The sequence below is a fragment of the Musa acuminata genome, chromosome BXJ2-4 (assembly GCF_036884655.1).
Source record: "Musa acuminata AAA Group cultivar baxijiao chromosome BXJ2-4, Cavendish_Baxijiao_AAA, whole genome shotgun sequence".
Taxonomy (NCBI): Eukaryota; Viridiplantae; Streptophyta; class Magnoliopsida; order Zingiberales; family Musaceae; genus Musa; species Musa acuminata.
The window spans coordinates 6,036,404-6,060,601 of NC_088341.1; the positions used below are offsets into that span (position 1 = coordinate 6,036,404).

Below are 24,198 nucleotides of genomic sequence, written 5' to 3' on the forward strand. Positions count from 1 at the left end.
TCTCATATTTACATTTTCCACCTAGTTTATTGTAACAAAAGGAAATTAATTCTAAAATAGCAGAACCAGAAGCAGGTAAGAAGATGATTGATTATGGCAACCAAGAAAATATTACACAGTTGCAAAGCATATTAATCCACGCTGATCAGCAAAAAGCAATATAAATTATATGTGCTCCAAGAAAATATTACGGTTTTCCATAGTCTTTGTCCAACCACAACATCTGATAAATCATGGTCCTACTCTCAAATTTCATTTGACCACAGGTCTTATGAGAAACGCCCAGTTATCGTGAATGGAATTTTATATCTACAAACACCATATATACTCAGCAGGAGACAATTGAAAAACCACCTCTGCAACATAAAGCAAATGTTCGTCTTACCATGCTCGTGGGGTTGCTCCAGCAGCTTGTCCGTTCAATCTATCGAGCAGGGAATTAAAATCCATAGGCTGACCAGTCTCAGCCATCCTCTGAACAAGGCTCATGACCTGATTCCCATCATATCCCATTCCAATAGCTTTCTCAATCATGTCTCCGTAGGGGTGATTGCGCATCAGCCGAGTCTCATAGTGGGGAGCTGGACCATTGCTAGGAGGTCCTTGCTGGTTCCTGGAAGCTGGAAGGTTGCTTGGTGGGTAGCTGTAGGCAGGATGGTAAGCTTGTGGATTGTATGGTGTCGGTGGATAAGTTGCACTACCCATATAACCACCCTTGCCAAACTGTGGTCCAATAGAGTTCTGACTCACTGGGGGCTGCATCTGTTGCTGCATATTATGCAAGGGCGGTGGCTGCGACACGGCTGGGAGCTGCATCTGTTGCTGCATATTATGCAAGGGCGGTGGTTGCGACACGGCTGGGAGCTGCATCTGTTGCTGCATATTATGCAAGGGCGGTGGCTGCGACACGACTGGGAGCTGCATATTATGCAAGGGTGGTGGCTGCGACACTGAGCTGCCTGTTCCTCCATAACCAAATGGCAGAACTTCAGGACGAATTCCACCAGACTGCAGAACTGTCGGATTAGGAACCTGCATGGGCATGCTGCCAGGAAATGTTTCAGGAACAGGATTCACAGGTTGAGATGGATAAGGAGGATACGATGGTGGCGTTTGAGTTATGATTTGAGCCTGTGAAGCAGGTTGTTGAAGCTTCACCACCTGTTGTGGCATCGGATGGCCTGGTTGTGGAGGCAACAGCTGTTGTCTAGGCAATGACGGAGGCTGATTCTGGTTCGCTATCGGTGGCTGCTGTGGTGGTGCCTGAATTGGGTTGTTCTGAAACTGAGGTCTTGCTTGCACATAGTGTAGCTCATATTGCATGGGTTGGCTGCACTGGTCCTGTGGCAAAGTTTGATGTCGAAGATGGTATTTTCCAGCTTGGTTCATTAAAATTTGGTCCTGTTGGATGTCAGGAGAGACAGGCACTTGGTGCTGGACAGGTACTTCTTTATATGGTTGGATTGGCTGAGATGTTCCAGCTGGAAGCACTGCTGGAGCACTAATCTGGTGAGGTAGAACAAGGGCCAGCTGTTGGTTTGCAACGTCTGGCTTGTCATCCAGCTTTTTTGTATCTAAGACTGATCGTGCAACAGCATTTTCATTCTTTTCTACAGATTCTTTCTGTACCAGTTGAAGCTTGGCCAGTTCTTTCTGAGTTTCAGCAAGTTCTTGTTTGTCTCTCAGAATTTGAACAGACCTGTGGACCTGACGTGGCAAGTGAACAGACATATCTCAAAAATTGCTGACATATCACAAAAAGGAAATGAATAACTATCATATAACAAATGCTGTACTTAAAAAAATATCCTCCAATTTAAGACTTCTATATATTTTAAAATGAACCTTCAACAAAGCATTGTAGAACTAACAGGATAAGACTGATGAGTATCACAATAGCATACAGAACAAGAGTTGAAACTGAACTCTTATCAGTTTCAAGTGCATCCATAATAAAAGTATATGTTGATTTTACATAACAGAAATGTGCAAGCCAGACTTTGTACCTTTTCCAATGATAGTACGAAGAAAAAAATAATAAAACTAATGAGAAACCTGACAGACCTACAATATGATGAAGTATACCCACATGGCCATTAACATAAATTTGGTGTCACATTGACCACAGGCAAGCATTACATAAGGAATCTATCATTGTCATTGTAAACCTTTTTCTATTGGTGGAAACAACCTCAACACATATATGGCTATGACAACCTCTTAATCCTATCTGAGTTTCTGTCAAGATAGCTTCTAATACCATTTTTTATTGAACAATAGCTGATGATAGGATCTTCTGATATATTTCACAGATGACATCATTTTTAACTTAGAATTTACATGCATATAGGTCCTCTATTTTCTCAGTTTTCTAACAGATCAAGAAATAACATTTGTAAGAGAAATTACAAGATCAAGCCTATTTAATGTCTTGTGGTTCTTCAAACACCAATGAAATGCACTTATCCACCATCTAAGAATCCTACATGATATATAGGTTTTTGTTTTCTTCATTCTGTGCCAAAGATTGGCTAGAATATGAAGAATAGAAATTATATAACACAGTCATCATCACAAACAAACTATAATCAACAACCAGTTACTTGTAAAAGTGGACTGGATGCCTACTTTTTAGGATAGTATTCCTTGTTTACAACCTTATATACAATAAGTGGTGAATGTCGGTTTTAATCCAGAACCCAGAACCATGACATGACAAAATCTTTATCAGCTAAGCTAAGCTAGGCAGCTCCTTCTGCAACCTCATATTAAATGTGCACTTTGTACACAAGTATTAGTCGAAAGCTACAAAACATGCTAACACTATTCCACTCAGAAGATGCTAGGAAATGTTTGATCATCTAGCACATAAAATAATCATCGTTTCTAGCAAACATAGACAGATAGCAAGCTTGAGATATGAGATTTGTACTTAGTAGGTAGCATGCACATATTACAAAATTTTAAATAATCACTATTGTCATATATAAACTTGCTAAAAAAATCAGTTAAAAGAAAAAAGGGTCTTCCTTTAACTAGCTCTACAAAAGGAATTATATAACAGTTACAAACTCACAATAATCAAATGTGATATGAGCATCAAAACTTACTTCCTGAAGATGCTTTTCGAGAGACTTGAACTTCAGATCTTTTTCACTCTGATCCTGAAGGAAATCAGCTCGAAGTTCACCCAGCGACCTTTCAAGTTTGTAGCAAAATATCTCCAGCTGTGACAACCGGCCACTAATACCGTCAAGAGATCGAAGTAGGTTATCAGCATATTTCTTCATACACTTCTCGACAGCAGATATTATGTCCTCCCTGGAATAATCTTCTTGCTCATAAATATTTACCAATGGTCTTCCTATCCTGCTCTCATGCAAATCCTGCTCCATGAACATCAAGGGACGTAAGCAATATCAGATAAATGACCAGCCGACTGAGCCAAATGAACGAGTAATGGACTTATCATTAAATTTCTAGTGAATTCAACATAATAAGGATAATTAACTTAGATAGTAGTGATATGTATAAGAGATAAACAAATAAAAAAGAGTGCAATCTTATGGCTAAACTTAAAAAAAAGAGAAGAAGTCTTGCAGAAGGCCCAATCCATTTGCATGTCAACATGGGGAAAATGATACATACAATAATAAATTACTACTAACACCAACCGATGGTGTCGACTTTCACATTCTGCACATAGAAGTTCAGATAATTATCATTGACTAACATGACAAGTTTACCCAAAAAATACGATGAAATCATCCCAAGATTCCGACGAAAAATATTTAATACGTCGATGAATTGATGCCCTAGAAAAGAATCATTCTAGTATTTGCATAAGCAGGAAAACCCTAATTCTTCCGTACCCTGAACCATCGATTACATTAGAACAATCGATGGCGTTCAAAGTGACGCCCCATGTTAAGAGAGAAAATGAGCGTCGATATCTACTCTAAACAGCAAACCAAATTGGTGGACCAATCCGAATCACTATAGCACAAACAACGAGGCACCAAGACGTGCTACAAACAGAGGAACAAAGAAACTAAGATCATGAAAGGAGAATACCCTCCCGGGAGGATCCGATCGCTTCCCGATCGAGATGTCCTGGGCCGCGTAATCGTCGTAGGAGCAGAGGACATCATCGGAGCCGAAATCAAACGATCGGGAGCTCGAGGCGCCAGCCCGGCCAGCGGATCCACCAGACGCCATGGAAGAAGAGATCAAGGAAGGGCTAGGGCTACAACCTTCTCTTTTCTTCGTCTCGAAGGAAAGGGGAAGCCGACGACAAGAGCGGTGGCTTTTCGTCGACGACGGGTAGGTTATAGAGCGCGACGGCGTCGAGGCGGAAAAGTAAGCCTCGACGCACGAGCGTACAGCATCGTGTGGTAAGATGTACTCGCTACACGTTTCTTGTGGGGGGGCATTAACTCGCGAAGTAGACCAACCTCGAAAGGGCGGCAACGACCTGAAATGTATTAATAACGCGGGTTTCGTTTAAGCTAAATGGCGACAAAGAGACACTTGACATTAACTCGTGTTGAGTTTATCCGTGTTCTTTTGGTTTTTGATTTGGGTGGTCGGTGACGATAAGGATGGAAATATAAATTTTTAGATGGTTGTTTTACAAATATACCCTTTATCTTAAAATACCATTTTTGCTCTTACAAATTATGATATATATATATATATCATAATTAGTTTAATTAGATTAATTAAAAGTATAAATCATTTTTAAAATTCTTAAATTATAATTTTTGTATGTATATTTTTTATTTTGATATAATTTAAATATTTTTTTTTTACTTTTAGTGATAAGTATGTTTAGTTGGAGTTGGAAAATCAAGAAGCATTAAAATCATCCTCCATTTTCAATATCACCTTTTAAGCTTCACTCCAAGGAATAATTTTTCTTGAGCTCTCATGCTCATGCCATCAAACCATGACTTAAATCATATGAATATCTTAATATTTTAAATAATTAGTTAATTAATTACCTTCAAGGTGACAACATTCCAAAATTACACAGGGAGAAAAATAAGCTCAGAAAAATCATATAATGTTGTTTGAAAAGTAGTATATAAAGTCAATGAATTTTTATATTTGTCCCTACAGACAATCTAAAATTTTTATGAATATCTTTCAGCTAATATTTATCAGTCGATTTTGATTTATATTGACTAATAAATAATAATAATAATAATAATTTACACTTACATCTTTTGAAATATAGACAAATATTAAGCTATTACTAATCATAGTTATCACTTAATTAATAAGTAAAATATTAAGCTCCTAAAATACCATTTAGTATCAATTTCAATTTTGTCATCGTTAATCGATAGAGATTAACTAAAAGAAGAAGAGAATATTTGTCAGCTTAAATTAAATGGAAAATATAAAAAAACACTAACTTGGGAGGGATATTTGTACAAATATGTCGTCATCTTAAGGAAGAAACGGCGTGCAGTGTAATATTTGGATCCTCCGAGAGTTTTTTTTTTTGTCGGTATTCATCAGTTAGTCCAGCAAGTGTTCGATCAAATTCCCACGCCATTTTGCGCTCGTTGCCGACCCACGCTCCCTCCTCCGAGTCATCCTCTTCCCCCTCCTCGAGCGACAGGACGCGGATCGTTCCCCCGGCGGTGCTCGGGGTCGCTGCCGTTGTGGCGGCGGCGTGAGCAGCAAGTGTCCGATCAAATTCCCACGCCATTTTGCGCTCGATGGCGAACCACGCTCCCTCCTCCTCGAGCGACAAGACTTGGATCGTTCCCGCGGCGGTGCTGGGGGTTGCTGCCGCTGTGGCGGCGGCCTCCTCTCCTGGCTGGGCAAGTACCGGAGCCGGGTGGTAGGGATCATTCCCGCCCGTTTCACCTCGTCCCGCTTCCCCGGAAAGCCCCTCGTCCGGATCCTTGGCAAGCCAATGATCCAGGTTCATCGGTAGAAACACTCTTGATCTCGGGCTTTCATCGTAAAAACTCTCTTGTTTCTTGGGTTCTAATTGCAGTTTAAAATCAGAATCTATGTGTGCAAATATGTTGGTTATTCTTTGTTGTCAGAGAACATTGGAGAGAGCAAAGTTGGCGTCCGCTTTGGATCGCATTGGTAATTTGCCTTCAAATTTATTTACTTGATTCAAATATAACGAATGTTTAGGCTAGTTTCGTAGAAGGCAGCGTGATTTCTCTTGCTTGTGTTAACATGCTAGCGGCCACTTCTTCCTCATTCTTGATTAAACATCAGCTTAGGTAGAAAATTTCACGCATGATAAACTATAGTTGTTCCAAATTTTATAAAATCTCTAGAATGGACCAAATAGAAAGGTAATTGGCATGAATTGTTGAGAAGAAAGGAGATTTACTTATGCCATCAGAGCTTTGTTTATTGCTAATCATTTTAAAATTTTGTTTATTGGACCATACATCTAGGATTTTTACATACTTATTGTATTATTACCAAAACACCTTTCGCAATTGTTTCCTCCAAACAATCTGTTTATGCCTTGGTATATGACATCATTGTTCTTGCAGTTGTGGCGACAGACAATGAGAAGATTGCAGAATGTTGTAGAGGATTTGGAGCTGATGTGATACTGACCTCAGAAGAGTGCAAAAATGGTTTTTTTTTCTGTGTTTCATTCTCTTTATTTTATTATAACATAATTACTGTTGTTCATTGATTTTTGAGAGCTGATTAGATCCGCAACTCAAATTTACAGTTAGATTGTGAAGTGTTGCATTGTCCAACTAATTTCAGGAACAGAACGTTGTTATGAAGCCCTTCAAAAGCTTGGGGAAAACTATGACATTGTTGTCAATATCCAGGGAGATGAGCCTCTTATAGAACCATAGATAATAGATGGTGTTGTTAAATCTTTGCAGGTATTTAGTTGCTTTTCCATGATGTCTTTGTATGTCTTCCTATTCTTCAACTTAATTCTAGATTCCATGCATCATCAAATACAAATTATTTGAAGGCAAGTATATATTCCATTCAACGTAGGCTTGTCACACTTCCTTCACCAGGCAGATGTTTCAACTGAGTGGTACTTACTGTATCCTTTTCTGCAATGACAGAACTTTGTGATAATTATAAAAGATAACCAAAAATATACTTCCATCAAGTTCTTTATCTGGTAAAATTCTAGAAAAATCCTAAACAGCAATCTAGTGTATCTGACATGGATGAATTGATGATGTCTATGCAGAAATTACATTTTAGCACATATTTTTATGCTCTTGCTTATACTTTCTGAGATTGTATTGAGAACAGATCAATATGACGCAATAGAAAGACATGACACTACTGGCACGTCAGCTACATTTCAAGGAACCTGCACTATAGTTAGGTTGATTTATTCTTCACAAGTCTGATTAGAGAAATCACCAATAATCTTTCCAAAGATCTTATACTTGTATTACACACTCTCCGAGCTAATCCAATATGATAAGCTGTTCCAAATATGCATTGGGCAACTCTTTGCCTGACTTCTGGCCATTAATTTTCTTTTTCTCAGGTTTACATCTTTGAGCATAATGCAAGGTGTTGTTAGTTCCTCCATCTATGACCTAGCGTTGAATGATTATGATCTGCTGTTGTTACAGTAATTGAATTGCTGCTATAGGAAGAATCATTTGCAGGCTCTGCATGATATAATTTCTAGAATTTAATGGAACTCAATTTTAGAAAAGCACGTATCAGTCAATATTACTTTAAATACTAATGGTCTATGAATATTGCTGTTACAATTTGTTGAATCTACATAGTTGTAATTACATTACAAAAACATGCAAGGATTTACAAATGTAGACTAGTGCAAAGGTTTATTCTGAGATCTGCAAGACTTTATTTTCTCACAGATGAGAACATTCTTGGTTGACATATACTGTCTGCTTTTCTTGCTATTGACATAGTATGGACTAGAGCTTTCATCTCCAGTTTCATAGCCTGGTATTGTTGCTTTCATAATTTCATTTGCCTCCTTCAGACATCCATCCAAGTTCCCATAAACTCAGCTAAATTTATTGCCATTTTGAACCTCAGATTGTTTCTTTTATGTAACTCTGTTATACTTAGTTTCACTAAAGCACACTGTGTTCTGTAGGGATCTCCTGATGCGGTATTCAGTACTGCTGTTACATCCTTAAAACCTGAGGATGGACTTGACCCAAATAGGGTAAAGTGTGTGATTGACAGTCATGGTTATGCAATCTACTTCTCTAGGGGATTGATCCCATTTAACAAGTTAGGTTTGCTCATGTCACAATTTTGAATTCCTCATGACAAGATATCCTGGAACTTCTGATCCATACATTGCAATGATCATATGTTTGCATGATTCAGGTCCGGGATGGTTAACCCACAGTACCCCTATCTACTTGGGTATTCAGGTCCGTATGCCACTCATCTGAAAATGTTTATGTGCCCTTTATTATCTACAATTAGAAATGTTGCAGTGTGTTTTTTTTTTAACAAACATTTATGTTCCTTGTTCTACTGAGACTCCTAATGTATGGTATTTCTGTGTAAGCCAGAGCTTTGATTCAAATTTCTTAAGAATCTACCCGAGCCTCCCACCTACTCCCCTGCAACTAGAAGAAGACCTTGAACAACTTAAAGTTCTCGAAACTGGTTACAGAACGAAGGTACTTGCACATATGTCATTCCATATCATCTCAGGATTATATAGGGCAAAGTTCATTTTTTATTTGTTTTAAAAGTGAGCATCTAAACTTCTCATATCATCTTTGGCATATGAACTGACTACGTTCCAGCTTTTATAATTAGTAAATAAATTTCTAGATTTGGTATATATCACTAGATTTACTCTGTGCAGTAGCTAATTCTTCTGACTTGTAGCAACATTTTTCATGTGATGTCACTAGAAAGTAGAAACCACCTACTTATGCTGGCACAAGATGCTCGCTCATGCACACGTCATGATCCTTGTTGTATGCTCATGTCATCACTAAAAGAAGCTGGCCTTAATAATTGTCTGTGTTTTCTTTAAATTATTTTGACACCAGTGCAACCCTTTGATTCATTTACCAGCTTAACTGATTAGAGCCTTTTTCCCTTTTGCATATGAAGCCCGTTGCCTCGGTGTGGAAGATTTGAGAATGAAAACATGAGTATACAATATTATTTCAACAATCATTTCTGAGAAATATATAATTTTTAGAACAAACCAATCATGTGGCAGAGTAGATGACCAATGCACTCATCTGAAATCTGATATAGATGGTCAAAAATAACATCTCGAAGAGCTTCTAAATTAACATTAGCATCTTCGAGATTAGATAAACTATAAGTTTCCAGCCAATGTTGTCATTTGATATTATAATAGTTCAGCAATGACTACAAGAAAATTTTGGCTATCGATTCAAGAGTTTAGCTGTCTTGCTGGTTCTTGATCAGTTAATCTCCATGATTCTGTATACAAGTATCGTATTAATTTCTTGAGATCGATTGGTGATGCACATCATGAGCATATGCCTACATCCTGGTATTAATTGGCCTTTCTAATTGAATGCCACCACTGGTGTTTCTTTTGTTCTGACTTCAATTTGGCTTGTTCTGATACAGGTAATCAAGGTTAACCACGATGCTCATGGTGTTGATTCTCCCGAGGATGTTGATAAAATAGAAGCATTGATGCGAGAAAGAAATATATCGTAAGAGTTATAATGAGACGACATGAACTCGACGATGATGCTTATGAGGTATGGAAGCTACGTGTTTTTCATATCACCTTGTTGATCTTGCAAGATTCTTTCAAGTGTTTGCATGATTTGCATACTTTTAAGATACTGATGTATGAGTAGCATTTACTTAAACAAGGTTTGACTTGCAAGTTTTTGGATTCTTATCGGATTTGGAAAGATCCGAAAATATGAATCCGGATTGGAATATGATCCGACACCAGGTTCAAAAGCTTAGTCCAAACCAATTACGTCTTCTCTACGGCTTCATGTTCGGTACATCGAAACAAGGAGATACGAATACAAAGAGCGCACGATCTCTACTTATGCAGGCTTTTCTTCTTCCAAAGCTCACCGAACATGCGAACTCCGGCGGCCCCCTTCTTCCTCCTCCTTCCGGCCACCACCCCCTCCTCCCCCATGCCATCCCCGGCCATCAGCGCTGGACCCCATTCTTCGTCCCCGACGTCGCCGGGGACCAGTGCCGCGGCGGCCGCCTCGGCGGCCTTCCGCCACTGTTCCGTCTGCACCCTTAGCAGATTCATTTCCGCCTCTAGCACCGACTTCGCCCCTTCTGCCGCCTGCAGCTGCTCAGTTAGCAGCTCCTCCTTCGCCTTGCTCTGTTTCAGTTCCTCTTCCGCTGATCGCAGCTTCGTCATGAGCTCGGCTTCCTTGGCACGTGCTGCGGCGGTCGCTTTCGCGGTCTCCTCCGCTGCTCTCCTCTTGAAGAGCACGTTCTCTTCTAGCAGAATCCCCACCTCTGTCGTTTTCTCCAGTAGCTTGGACTTGAGTTCGACCATCTCAGTCGAGTCCGGAATTTCCACCCTCTTACACTGTTCTTCCTCTGTCTTCTCCTCTTCTTTCGCCGTTTCTGTCTCGGCTTCTTCAGGCTTGCTGACATCGTCTTTCTCTTGGATAATGGGCTCGGTCGGTGCTACTACTTGGAAGACGTCGTTGGTGTTCGGTGAATTGATGCTCTCCTCTTCGGTCTTCGCCTCCTGAGTGACTTCGGATATCTCATCAGAGTCCTGAGAAAGCAGAAGCTTCTCTTCTTCAACTGCTTTCACTACTGGGCTGGCGGCGGGCACTTGCTCCTTGGACATCTCGAGAGCTCGTTCCGCGTCGAGCTTCGCGGCTTCCGCCAAGGCCAGTCGGTCCCTTAGCCTATCGAGCTCCACCAGCGCTCTGCCGAGCTTGGTCTCCAGATCGGCGACCCTGGGGCCGCTCTTCCTCTGGATCTACAGAAACGGTAGCCACAAGGACTGAATCATCGACGCCGAGATCAAAACGGACAGCCACGGGGGGGGGGGGGGGGGGGGGGGGGGGGAGCTCACCTCGTGCAAGGTAGAACGAGGGGACTGCCGTTTCTCCGGTTTCACACGGCGATCGACTGCGGCCACCGCTGTGCGGTGGAGGCTGTTGACCTCAGAGTTGGTCTTCTGGTGGAGCGGCACACGCTGCGGCCGCCTCTGCGGCAACTCCGTTCCTCTGTTTCCCGACAAATGATCAGTAACTCCGAAATCAAAAGCCAAACACATGAATCTACACCCTGACATTACCTGGATTTCGACATTGGATTGAAGCTCAAAGCAGGAAAGTCTCGTCACAAGAGATCACCAACCACCTGCTTGCAAGAACAGATAAAGCTTTGGCTCGACAACCGATAACATCAACTAGGAAGACGGCAGAATAAATAAACAGAGGAGACAATTCAAATTTCAAACACTATCACGCCCACTCGACAAGAAGCAGAAATCTGCACCCCACACGCCACATTTAGATCCTGGCAATCTAACACCGGCACCGGTCGATCTGATCATTTTTACAGCATATCTCTACGAGATTCGAAGGTTTTCAACCCCAGCGTTGTGAGGCCAAACCATGGGAAGAATGCGAACATGGAGCGTCCCCATTCAATAAATTTCCTGCATGCTCGAGGCAGCGGACCGCACCACTACCTCATTAATTACTTGTGTCTCCAAATGGGAACATGTCCATTGCAGTGCCATAATTAGATATACAAAAGAAACCATGAGATCTACTGGTATATAGCAGAGAGGTGAAGCGACTCCCGAAACTAGAGGAAGAACATGCTTGCAGACCAGGAAAGATGAGCGTATCAGAGAAACTACTAAGGAGGAGAAGGAGGAGGAGGCTTGAGAATCAAAATTAATTCTACTTGCAAGGGAAAGAAAGTTCCAACCAGAGAGCTTTACCCCACGCGGACCGATCTCCCGAAGCATCAACTCGAAAGCTTGTGGAGAGCGAGAGGTAAGCGAGGTGGAATTAATTCAAAGGTAAAATGGTGCTGTGAGATCCGTGCAGCGCGGATCAAAGGCGGAAGATCGACCCTCCACCCTCGGCCACAGTGTCTTTACCGTTTGGTACGGAAGAGCAGAAGCACTGCCCGTTTCCCGAGCCATGCGTTTGAATTAAAGTGAGAGCGAGAAAAGAAGGCGGAGGTCGCTCTCTTTCTTTCTTTCTTCTTTGAGCTGCTCACCTTCCCTGGAAAAGCTTTCTTTCGTTGGCTACTGACAGTGAGTGAGTGAGGTTGGAGAACGGACGAAGGGTGCTGCTGATGGACTTTTCAGTCCAGAAATAATATTAGTATGCTACCTTTTTTTTTCTATGAGGTTAAAAATGTTTATAAATAATAGGTATTCCGAATCTTAAAGAAGCCAATCAGAGTGGATGAATCCCAAAGCATCTATGATCTCTGATCGATATCCGTTTGTGAGATGAATAATTTTGTTGATCATCAAACATGGCATTTGATTGTATCTCGTAAACTAAAAGACAGCTCGATTCCCAAGTTCTCGACGTGACATACATCTCTTTCCTCGCCGAAATCTCAACGCATAATAATAATAATAATCATAATAATAATAATGATGATGATGATGACAAGAAAAGCTTTAGAAAATGAGTCGCATAATAACAAGCACCACTTTTCCCTGGGAATCGCAAGACGTGTCCCGTTTCCCGACGGTCCAACCCACCGACCGGAACCGAGTCAACAAAGTCCACGATTGAAGGTCGCGAAGTCAGCCCTCGGCTGCACCTCCGGGCGCTGGCGCAGGAGCCACCGCTCGGCCAGGTACGAAGGGGACGGGTACGCCATGACGCAGGTGGTGCCACCGGCAGACGGGGTGGCGCCGGCGTGGGGCGCGCGGCGCATCTTACGGCGGCCGGCGCCCACTGGGACGTTGCGCAGCGTGCCCCCGGCCGTCCAGTAGCGGTGGCAGGCCCTGCAGAAGTGCCGAGGCTGGTTCACGTTGTAGTTGTTGAAGTAGCAGAACTTGGTCTCCTTGCTCTGGCACCGCGGGCACGGCAGCGCCACGGCCGACGCAGCCTCCCTGGCCGCCGCGGTCTCGTCCTTCGCCTCCTTCTTCTCCTTGGCTTGTGTGTCTTCCTTGAGGATCACTGCGCCGAACAACTTGATACTTGTTGCTTCGTCCACTTCGCCCATCATATTAGATAGTTAGGGAGATCTAGAGAGAGAGAGAGAGAGAGAGAGCGAGAGAGAGAGAGAGGGAGCTGATACAAGTAGCTAAAAGAGGGAGGGGGGGGGAGTAGGGTATATAAGATGGGGCATGCACTCCCTTCTATGAGTGCCGTCTTAGGCAGATTGGATAGAGCAGTTCAAAGAATCTAAAGCAGAATTTTGTATGGAGAAAAGGCGACCTGTTGACAGCAAAAGTTCACCTCTCAAGCCACCATCTTTTGATGGGACAAGTCCGCAGTGGAGTACTTAATAAAAGTTTAAGCTGATAGATAATTTAACTGATAAAAGAATTCTCAGATCTTTATAAGATGCCGGAAGTAACTTTAAATGCTTTTCTTGTCAATTATTCGTTGATCTTTGTTCATGTAGACTGCACAAAAACAACTTCATAGAGACTTTATCGATGGTCCTTCTTCCAAACAACTTGCTTTATCCAAAGCCTTCTCAAGTGCTTTCCTGACTCATGTGGAAAAAATGTCTGCAAACAAACTTTAAGAACATGAAAAGAACAGTCAGAATTAAGTGCGTCAGATTCTACATTGAAAGCAAAGCTGGCTGGAACCAGGTGCAGTTAGCAACAGCTTTGGACTTCTCAGCACAATAGATTCACTGCCCCTTTTCCCCAACATCTCTTGAAATCCATGCTGCACAATCATTACTTGTGCCATCTGATTCTGGCAAAAGACCAGCAAAGTAGGGCCAGACGAACCGATGAAGGCCTGCTCGACGAGAGAAAGTTGGATCGGTATCACAGTAATTTACAACCATTGTTCAAAAGATTTCCACTTGAACAATTGAGGAGCTCCCTCTCTCTCTCTCTCTCTCTCTCTCTCCTTCGGCCAGTTGGTGGTTTCCCACAGGATAATTAGAGGTCGCATCGTTGCTTTTCCTTTTAGATCGAAGAGCATTTGCTTTTCCCTGTGTTGCAAAAGCCTTCCCATCACTTAAAGTTGCAAGCGATTTGGTTGGAAAGGTCACCCTGCCATGTCGCCCGCCTTTTCCCCTAGTCTGCTTTTTTCCTTTGATCATGACTCTTGTTTCGGACTACCATAACCTTTTTTTTTCTTTCTTTTGATGGTTCATCTCATCCTATGAATGTAGAAAAATGATTGAAAGGCTGATGTTATAATTTAGGATCAACTTCTATTCAAAGGATATTATTATTATGGTTTGAAGCTTTAGAAACAGCAGAATTGTTGATCTATGACTCAAATATCATGCTTTTATATCTTGGGCACAAGTCTGTTCCCTTTATTAAGACCAAGGCAATTTTACTGTCTACATACATACGACGACGACAGACAAGCCTACTTACTACATGCCCTTTGAAGAAACACTCGTACAGACGTAAATATAGTTCAGCCAGTGTTCTGCATGCCTGCAGCGATACCCTTCATCGTCAAGATGAGGGTGTCCTCCAGCCCAGGGGCATACTCGCTTGTTGGGTTCAGCTTCACCAATTCTGCTGCTGGTTTGGTGGACTCTGTTATCTCCCTCGACAGATGGGGTCTCACATTGACATGGTAGCTCGGGTCTCTAATCCGCTTCAGTGTGTAGGCTTGGCAAACATTAAGGGTTGTAATGTAAGCATCACGCAGCAGCAGCCGCTGCTTCAAGTATGGATCCCCTTCAAGAAGATCTTTGTGACCAGCGACCTGCAAAAAAGTGTGGATTTGTGGTGGTTACCAGTATGCAATCATCATTGGTTGGTAGTGACAGAGCTTGAATCAAGAATGCACAAGGCTATAGGAACATGGACGCAAGGATTCAAATACCAATATGTATGTACCAATGATATTTACTAACCCAACTAAGCATCGGTACTGATGATATCGGTCAGATCGGTACTGATGAAATCGGAAGTGGACGACCATATAAAACCTTACGTTAAAGAATCAAATTTGCACCTTTCTAGGTTGTGTTTTCACTCTCTATGCATATACTTAAAGATGGGGATTTTGTACATATACTGGGTGCCTCACATGAGGCTCTGTGACAGAAGGCAACCCGAGTATAAAATAGATTAAATGGATTCAGAAAATGACTAAAAGAATACAACTTATGGATCAAATTCAAGATGTAATAAACTAGTCCACTTGCATAGAGTCCATGACAATGGGTTGCAACAGGTTGGCAGAGTATAAGGATCAGATTTACAGATCTCTCCATCGTCCATTTTAAAGGGGCAAAAGATCCACAGCCAGCCATGCAAAGAAATCATTCAGTCATCTAAAGAAGTTGGCTGATCTTTAGGCACCAAACAGAAACAAACTATTAAACACAACCGGTTATATTTTGGATATGCACCAATTTGATGAAAGGTAGACTTCATGATTGATGGTTATATTTTCAGCAAATAGGCCTAGCAGTCAGAGATGCAATAGACAGAATAGGATACCATAATTGAACCAGAACAGATAACCCAGATTATCATTTGAAGATCAAAGTATGCATGATGAAAAGAACTAACCTGAAGAAGAAGACGCTTTGTTTCTTCATAGTTGGCTCTGAGTCGCCCTCCAAAGCTCCACAAATCCTCAGACACTAGAAGTTTATCATACAATGCAGCTATTCCAGGATCTCCTTTAGCAAAGACCATCTCCACCAAATCGATTGTGACCCTGAAAAATGGCCATTCATTGTACATCTCCTGTAAAATGTGAACATTCCTGATATCCTTCTGCAACACATGCTTGAATGCCGCACCAAATCCAAGCCACACAGGAAGGTGAAACCGTGTCTGTGTCCATGCAAAAATCCATGGGATTGCACGCAGTGATTCAATGCCTCCGCTGGGCTTTCTTTTTGAAGGTCTGCTGCCAATGTTCATTCTACCATACTCCAGCTCAGGTGTCGCCTGCAGTAACAAAAAAGTCATTATGTTTTCTTTTCCACATTTGATGAATCATGTATCAGAGGAACAAAAGAACTGAATAAGCAAAAGGGCGGAAAGACACCAGAGTGTATCTACAGTTAAAAGTATGTACCATATAAACAAACATGTAGATCCGCAAGTCAAAAGAAAACCGATAAAACTTTGACTTCACAGACAAAAGTAATGTAAGGACTGTTGGTACTCATTCAAATATGTACATCATCTTCAACCAAGTATTAAGTATATAAACTAGTGACCTAGGGAAATTGACTCTGAAATGCAGTAGGAAACAAGAACCACATTACTTACCAGGCGGAAATACTCGACAAAACGTGGTTCTTGGAAGACAATTGATCGATATTCCTCTGTAGCCACAATAGCCATCTCATCCATCAAAGCACGCCATTCTGGTTTTGGAGAAATGGGGGGACGCATTCCATGCTCAAGTGTAGCAGCTGTGAAACGTTGAAGAGTTCTGAAGCATAAATGTTCCTCCCCAAAACACTGCTCTATTACTTCACCTTGAACTGTAACTCGGAGGGATCCATGTATCGTGTCTGGTGGCTGAGACAATATAGCAAGATGAGTAGGACCGCCTCCTCTTCCAACAGTTCCCCCTCGCCCATGAAACATTGTTAATTTCACTCCATATTGCTTAGCTACCTTTACAAGTTCCTCTTGAGCTTTATATAACTGCCACGCTGCAGAAAGACGCCCAGCATCCTTTCCAGAATCTGAATACCCAATCATAACTTCCTGTTTACCATCAATCCTATTCCTGTACCATTCTATTGAAAAAAGTCGGGCTACAGCTGCAGGAGCTGCATCAAGATCTGCAAGTTTCTCAAACAGTGGCACTACTCTCAATGACTTCTTCACATGGCATTCACGCTGCAACAGCTCAACGGCAAGAACATCTGATGGTGTTGTTGCCATTGAAATGATATAAGCCCCAAAATTGTCTGGAGGAAGTTCGGCTATAACATGGAATGTGTCTAAAACATCAGCAATTTCATCGGTCTTGGGTAGGTCAGGACCAAATAAAGGGCGTTTTCCATTAAGTTCAGACAACAGCCATTCCTGACGTTGTTCCTCAGACCATTCACGATACGACCCAATTCCCAGGTGCTTGGTGATTGCATCAATAACATCAGTGTGCCTGTCAGACTCTTGCCTGATATCAAGCCTCACAAGAGACAGGCCAAAGGTTGACACTTGGCGCAAGAAATCAAGGAGGCTTCCATCAGCAATGGGCCTATCACCACAATCACAGAGCGATCTGTAACAGAGCTCAAGAGGCTCCAGAAACTGCAAGAGACAGGCATCAATCATGAAAAAAGATAGTGTCATAGTCATTTGTGTGAATGCCAACATAATCAGATATAAAAAAAGGCAAGAGCAAAACATTTAAGTAAAAAAATGTTGAATGATAATTTTGCCCAACAAGATCTAGTTTCATCTCATTGGCTTCCATAAGTGAGAAATAGAAAAAAAAGGAGAAATTTCACAAGACTTCATTAGAACTTATCAATGTACCTGGTCAACATTGGTGAAAGTTGCTTCTTCAGGAATGTCAGAATATCCATTAGACAGTAAATGGCGAGAACGCTCCCGTGTGTTGTATAGCTTGTCCCTGACATCGCTTAGCACAACACGATAAGGTTCACTTGGAGGGACTTTTTTCCAAAATTCTGCATTCAGAACATTGATAACAAACCAAAAAACAATCAATATAGATAAAGATGTTAGGTCTGGTAGAAAACACTTGGTTGGGGGATGGAAAAAAATTTAAAAAGTATGTAAACTGCTTACTACATGAAAAAAAAAATGAGGAACCAATCTCTTATAGGATTTGAATGCATGTTCATATCTTTGCTTTTAGAATAAAAAATATATAACCACTTCAGCTTCAAGAGAAATAAGAATCTTATGAACAAGAAGAGGATGAAGGGAAAAGGGGACATATGACATCTTTTTTTCTTTTGTAGGAAGACATATAGCAACAGTAAGAAATTATTTGACTGAATTATGGTCAAACTTCAGCTTGATGGTGTTAATGCAATTGAACCATCCATTTCAATGACATTTTCATTTTAGAATTCTTTGTTCAACCTTGGGATTTCACTAACTTTACCTGGCCCAATAAATTCAACAGGTTAACAATTAACTGTTTAATCCAGTCAGGGTCATCCAGCTCCGAAAATGTGGTAATGAAATATAAGTAAAAAGGATGTTGCACAACTTATTCTTACAGGACAAAGGAGGATACAAGATAGTTTAGATGTTGATGATCATGTGTGGATGAAATGAATGACAAAATGACAAGGAAAAGTACTTTGATAAAGGAAGCATTGGAGCACTAACTATATGTTTTAAATCTTTGCAACTGTATAATTTCAACTTAAATTTGTTTCAAGAATAAAAAGGTTATATTTTCTGATAATTTCTGAAAGAGAAGAGATTGACACCATAAAAAAGAAAAAGATAATTCCAGATCAAACTGATTTATGCACAGTTGATAAAGATATGCATAGAAAAATGCATATTACCATACTTATATAGTGTTTTGCATCCTTCTTTGACGAGCAATGTAACTAATTTATATGCAGTTGATGAAAAAGTCTCATGTAGAAAAATGCATCCTACAATACCTATGTAGTGTTTTGCATCTTTCTTCGAGGAGCGATGTAGTTGATCTGCACGTACTCGGAGTTCATCGTTGCAGCGCCACATAGACAACTGTGAAAATATGATTTCGGGAACCAAAACTCAAAAATCAAATTCCTAGTGATGTCACAGATATTTATAGAGATCCAGACAACAATGATTGGCTGAACATCATATTACCTCAAACATGAGATCCTCTATCTGGGAATAGTACAAGTTTGCAGCCATCATTCTAGCCAACAAGCACACATCCCTTGTAACCTCCGGTGTAACTCTGGGATTTCCTATGTAACATAACCATCATGTCTTAGATTGACAAAGCATGGTCTAGGCATAGATTATGTGTCATTACTTCTATTGATGTCAGCAAAAATATCACTCAATCACTGTTGTTTAATTATCTCCATTCTTTGAGAAAAGCATTATTTGCTGTTAAATACTATACTGGCTCAAATTTTAAATTTCAATAAAGAAATCTTAAGGCAAAAGAAGAAGACTAGAAGTTGAGCATAAATTAATGGCTGTGTCATACCATCACGATCCCCACCCATCCATGAAGAAAACTGAATCAAAGGAGCATTATAGGGTACACGCTCATCTATTCCTATGTTTTTAAGTGCAGTATCCACCCGCCTTAAGAACTTAGGAACACCCTTCCATATTGTTTCATGAAAATAGCTCATTCCAGCCCTCATTTCATCTTGAGGAGTGGGAGGAGTTCTTCGGATCTCATCAGTCCTAAAGGCGGCTTGAATCTGCAATAAAGAAAAATAAATAAAGCATAGTCATTAAGGATAATAAGTAGTGCAGACTTACTCGAGGTTTATGCAAGAGAAGCAAGCGTAACAAATTCAGATATAGTGACCACAGAAGTCGCCTATGTCCATAGCATTTGCATAATCTTTCAAATATAATCCCTTCCTCCATTTCAAGTGGTTCTTGTTCAAGAGAATAGAATCAATTCAACTGCAAAATCTTCAACCAAGGTGGATTTCTATGTAATATGTAAATTTTTATGCACAAGAATCATCAGAATCAAAAGGTATATAAACTAGTAGCAACAGACTAATAGATGCTGGGATGCATGATTGTCTGTGTGGTGCAGAAATTAATGTTCAGTTCAGAACATACATTTAGGACAACAAAATACCATCATAAGGTTACTGAATAATACAATTGAGTTGAAAAAAAATTATAATCATCAAAATTTTAAAATTTGATACAGTCCCATGAAGGCCATCATAGCAAGATTTTACTGCTGTTATTGACAATGACTTTCATCAATATGCTATTTCTTTTTGGCAAAAAATAGATCAAAGTAGGACAACAACATAAGCACATTCAGAACATGTGTCATTTTCAGTCATCACATAGAGGCAGGCAAAGGTGTAAGTAGGGCTGAAAAAAAAGCTTCTCAAAGAATCTAGACAAAATTTCACCATATTTTTTTGTTTACATCTTATTTGGTACTCCGACATAATTTAACCAAAATTACTATAACATTCTAGGACTAACCCATCTCTCCATTAACAGTTCACAGATAAACCAGTACTATTTAGCAAGTTTCTTAATAAAAAATGAGAAAATTTCTCCTGACAACTAAAGTAGGGAGAATATGGATGAAATTAATTGCCTACGATCATAAAATTACCTCTCTCTGAAGAGCCTCATCAAGCTCCTGCTTGTCATCAGGAGTGATATCCTTGGCAGTCAACTGCGTCAGACAGTTTCTTATCCTGAATACACAACAAAGGAATAAATTCTACAGCACATTTATCATGGTCCCACATCCCAACTGTGTTTTAAGTGCCACTTAATGAAGTACAGTATGGAGGAGGCATAAACAAACTATGCGGTACATGGGAGAGAACCATTAACCTTAGGAACTATACATTTACATGTATTCATAACAAAGAAACATTGGCAGAACAAGACAGGAATAATAGATGTAAATTCATATCAAGACCTGCTTCCTTTTCCAGAGTTCAAATACAAGACACCATCACTATATGAATTTCTAGTCAACCAAAGAGCAATCTTATTCACATTAATCAAGAACTACCATGTGAAAATATACTATCATGTGTGGACAGGTTCAACAAATAATTAGTAATCAAGAGAAAAAAAATCAAATAAGCATAGGAAAACAGATTTAGCATGCCCATATATCGAGATATAGGAAACTGCGACCAAGTGAAGCCTGCATGTAAAACCAGGTCAAGTAATAGGCATGGACCCAAAATGTATGTAACAAAAAACTATTAACCTCTGACCCCAAGGCATCGTTTTAAGGTTCCAACATACCTTGCATGCTTCTGAAGCAGGGACCTTCTGACTGACTGAGTTGGATGTGCAGTCAAAACAAGATCAACCGTCTGGTTCTTGAGAGCATCAAAGACCTCTTCTGGGGACTTCTTTAACTGCGCTACTAGACGCTTTAGGGTCTCTTCAATGTCTGATTCAGTAGTTGCAGAGTTCTCATCAGCAAAATCACCCTTCTTTAGTTTGATTCTTCTGCGATAGGCAATCTGCACCTCCTCAGCCAAGTTGGCTAAGTTAAGCATGTGCGAGAATGATTTGGTAACAACGATTAAATCGCCAGGATCCAGACTTGTCAGTTCATTACCCAGCTCCTCAAGTTTCCTGGGGTCATGCTTCCGTTCATACTCAGCAGAATGTTCATAGCATTCTTGAACCTGATAATACACAACTTTATATTAACCTATGCCTTCTAAAGATTTCTTACCTGTCTCCTCTATCAGTTATCACCAAAACATCTCATTCCAAAAAGATGTTAAAATGAAACAAATCCAATAATTGAAGACCAACAGTAATTATCTTTAAAACACATCAACTTTGGGGAAAGATCAAATCCAGCAGCTCTGTATCTTTAATTACGAACAATTACTTAAATGTCAAAGACATCCACAGATGTTGTTTTCAAATGATCGATCTAGGGGTCCACCAGGTCCAACAGCCTGATACTTACTTTAGCAATTTGCCAATGTTCTTATAGTCTTAAACAACTCATGAATCAATCTAAAACATTGATATTAACGAAAATAAAATTCAAGAAAATAATCATAGATGAAACTAAAATATCATTCGTCAAATATTCTTCCACCTATCGTTCATCTGAACTTCAAATTAAAACAAAACAAAAGAAAACTAAGAGGTCCACTTCCAACATGAAGGACACTCCTAAGCACAAGACATTCCGCACATTCTCGAAGGATGTGATCCAAGAAACAGTTCCTTGCCCCTATTCAGGTAATATCGTACCTATTGGCATGGACGGGGGTCGATCCCCCAGTGGAGGGCCTTTGCGTATATGCATATATACATGCACATAAACATAGAGAAAACCTCTTTTATATTAGTTCATTAAGAAGAAACAAAAGCACGGAAAACTCAAATTTCCACGAAACTGAGCGAGCGTGCCGTTCAATTACCATTTCTCTGAGATCTTCCCCGTGCAAATCCTGGAGGATGTCGAGGAACCGATCTAAAAGAAGGGCGTCGTACTCGACCAACTTATCATCCTCGGACACCTTCCCCGGCGCCAGAAGCCTCAACTGGGCATCGATCGACGCCGTCTTCTCCAACCGAGTCATCTCCCCACCCGCTCAACTCACTGTTCACTAGAAAGGCCCGCCGTTCGGCAGAACACCGCCCCCCGGTCGCGATCCGCCGGTGCCAAAACCCCAAAACCCTAGTCTCAGACTCCGGAGGACAAAAGAGGGAAGCAGGGAAGATCGAAGAGGAGAGAGATCAGACCTCAGAGGGGTAAGTAAAGCTGAAGACCTCAGTGGGCTATTTATAGAGGCTACGAAACTGTTTCGAGTGCGTTTGACGGTGACGAATATACCACTTCAGATCCGTTGAGTTTTTGGTGTTTAAAACCGTTTATAAACAGAATAAAAACATGTTTATAAAAACAAACAAAATAAGAAAGAAGGAGAAGAGAATTTTGTTAGGATTGTTGCTCAACCATAAACTATTTATTATATCAATGTACATTTTGTTTTTAGAAACAAAAAAATAAGAAAAAGGGAGAAAAAGAGTTTTATTATAATTGATGATCAACCCTAAACTATTTATTATATCAAAATATATTGAAATACTGTCAGGGAAAATATCTTTTTTATTATTTTTTTAGATGATATCCCTTTTTATAATTTCCAAACAATCACTCCATATTTTAAAAATCTTAAAAATATCCCCAAAAATTGTCACGTATTTTTTTCTTAAATTCAAAAAGTTTTTTGGCCAATTGTTCATAGTGTTATTGTTTTAAAAATACTTTGACATCAATATTTAGTTCAAAAATCCTATATAGTGTTTTTATCCTAAGACTAGTTTAAAACACTTCATAGTATTTTTATTCTAAAAAGATGAAACAAAAATACTATATAATATTCTTTTTCAAACAAAAACACTATACAGTATTTTTAAAATATTATGCAATATTTTATGGACAAAAACTAACCCATTAAAACACTATAAATAATTAGCAAAAAAATAGATTTAGAAAAAAAAAGGCAACTTTTAAGGGGTATACTTGAAATATTAGAAATAGGATTGGCTATTTGAAAATTATGAAGAAAAAAAAGGGTATCATCTAAACAAAACTCAAACAGAAAATATTTTCTCATACAATCACCCATATATATTTGGATAATTTCTTTAAAAAATACTATATTTTTTTGAAAAATAGTATCTCTCATTTTGGTTTTACCAAATTGTGGATCTAATTCAAAAGCTTTTTAAACTAGTCTCCTCCTCTTCTTCTCCCTTTCTTTTTTATAGTCAGATGGATGATGAACAATGTAGAACGACAAAAGTAACAACGGAGGGGTAGGGAAGGATAGTTTGAAGTTTTTAAATTATGAGTATTATTTATAAAAATTAAAATAAGGATAATGTTTGAGAAATATACAAAATATGAGTATTTTATATAAAAATCACCTAATATATTTATTTTTTAAAAATTAAAATAAAAAAGAAGAGTATTTGATTGATATCGATGACCAATCCTAAATTATTTATTATATACAAAATATTTTTTATATAAAAAAAATACATTAACATACACCTTTAAAATTAGTTATATATATATATAATTAGCAAACTCAAAATTTTATAAAAGCACAATAGTATTATTGATTTTCATGCCATTCAAAAACATCAACTATTATCAATGTAATTTAAAAATGCTAAATAATTTCAAATTAGTAACTTCTATATTCATCCCTCTAAATTTAAACTTAGAATCAAGTAATAGGTAAAGAATAAGGAGAATTTTAGGTATTTAATATTTTTAGTAAAACAGTTAACTTAGATTTATTTGATGGATGCTAACGAGAGTGACGTATAAGATATGAACATTAATGGAAGGATGGATACGTAAAACCCCTATTTAGTGAAAGTTGCATCAATAGTAG

The 24,198-nt window shown here is 39.6% G+C and overlaps 4 protein-coding genes and 1 pseudogene across 5 annotated transcripts; 1 reads left to right on the forward strand and 4 right to left on the reverse strand.

Moving 5' to 3' along the window:
- Positions 1 to 142: 142 nt before the first annotated feature.
- LOC103980902 (proline-rich extensin-like protein EPR1) lies at positions 143 to 4,381 on the reverse strand. Its single transcript, XM_009397427.3, has 3 exons — positions 4,075 to 4,381; positions 3,111 to 3,386; positions 143 to 1,707 (listed from the first exon to the last, which is right to left on the reverse strand). The coding sequence occupies exons 1-3, from the start codon at positions 4,216 to 4,218 to the stop codon at positions 382 to 384; spliced, it is 1,746 nt and encodes a 581-aa protein (XP_009395702.2). The 5' UTR covers positions 4,219 to 4,381; the 3' UTR covers positions 143 to 381.
- Positions 4,382 to 5,512: 1,131 nt separating this feature from the next.
- On the forward strand, positions 5,513 to 9,769 carry LOC103981603 (3-deoxy-manno-octulosonate cytidylyltransferase, mitochondrial-like; annotated as a pseudogene).
- A 128-nt stretch (positions 9,770 to 9,897) lies between these two features.
- LOC103980903 (interactor of constitutive active ROPs 1-like) lies at positions 9,898 to 12,096 on the reverse strand. Of its 2 annotated transcripts, none has more exons than XM_009397430.3 (4): positions 11,924 to 12,096; positions 11,267 to 11,331; positions 11,042 to 11,195; positions 9,898 to 10,945 (listed from the first exon to the last, which is right to left on the reverse strand). In XM_009397430.3, exons 2-4 carry the CDS (start codon positions 11,278 to 11,280, stop codon positions 10,028 to 10,030), a joined length of 1,086 nt encoding a protein of 361 aa, XP_009395705.2. In that variant the 5' UTR covers positions 11,281 to 11,331; positions 11,924 to 12,096; the 3' UTR covers positions 9,898 to 10,027. The 2 variants fall into 2 exon arrangements, with proteins under 2 accessions (XP_009395705.2, XP_009395704.2); XM_009397429.3 differs by having other exon boundaries at positions 11,911 to 12,096.
- Positions 12,097 to 12,572: 476 nt separating this feature from the next.
- LOC135608955 (dof zinc finger protein 5-like) lies at positions 12,573 to 13,258 on the reverse strand. Its single transcript, XM_065102035.1, has one exon. The coding sequence runs from the start codon at positions 13,177 to 13,179 to the stop codon at positions 12,721 to 12,723; it is 459 nt and encodes a 152-aa protein (XP_064958107.1). The 5' UTR covers positions 13,180 to 13,258; the 3' UTR covers positions 12,573 to 12,720.
- A 1,158-nt stretch (positions 13,259 to 14,416) lies between these two features.
- LOC103980906 (phosphoenolpyruvate carboxylase 2) lies at positions 14,417 to 22,554 on the reverse strand. The gene is made up of 10 exons (XM_009397432.3): positions 22,207 to 22,554; positions 21,059 to 21,450; positions 20,406 to 20,490; positions 19,287 to 19,509; positions 18,935 to 19,038; positions 18,739 to 18,826; positions 17,624 to 17,778; positions 16,397 to 17,395; positions 15,683 to 16,069; positions 14,417 to 14,867 (listed from the first exon to the last, which is right to left on the reverse strand). Exons 1-10 carry the CDS (start codon positions 22,366 to 22,368, stop codon positions 14,571 to 14,573), a joined length of 2,892 nt encoding a protein of 963 aa, XP_009395707.2. The 5' UTR covers positions 22,369 to 22,554; the 3' UTR covers positions 14,417 to 14,570.
- Between the last annotated feature and the right edge of the window lie 1,644 nt (positions 22,555 to 24,198).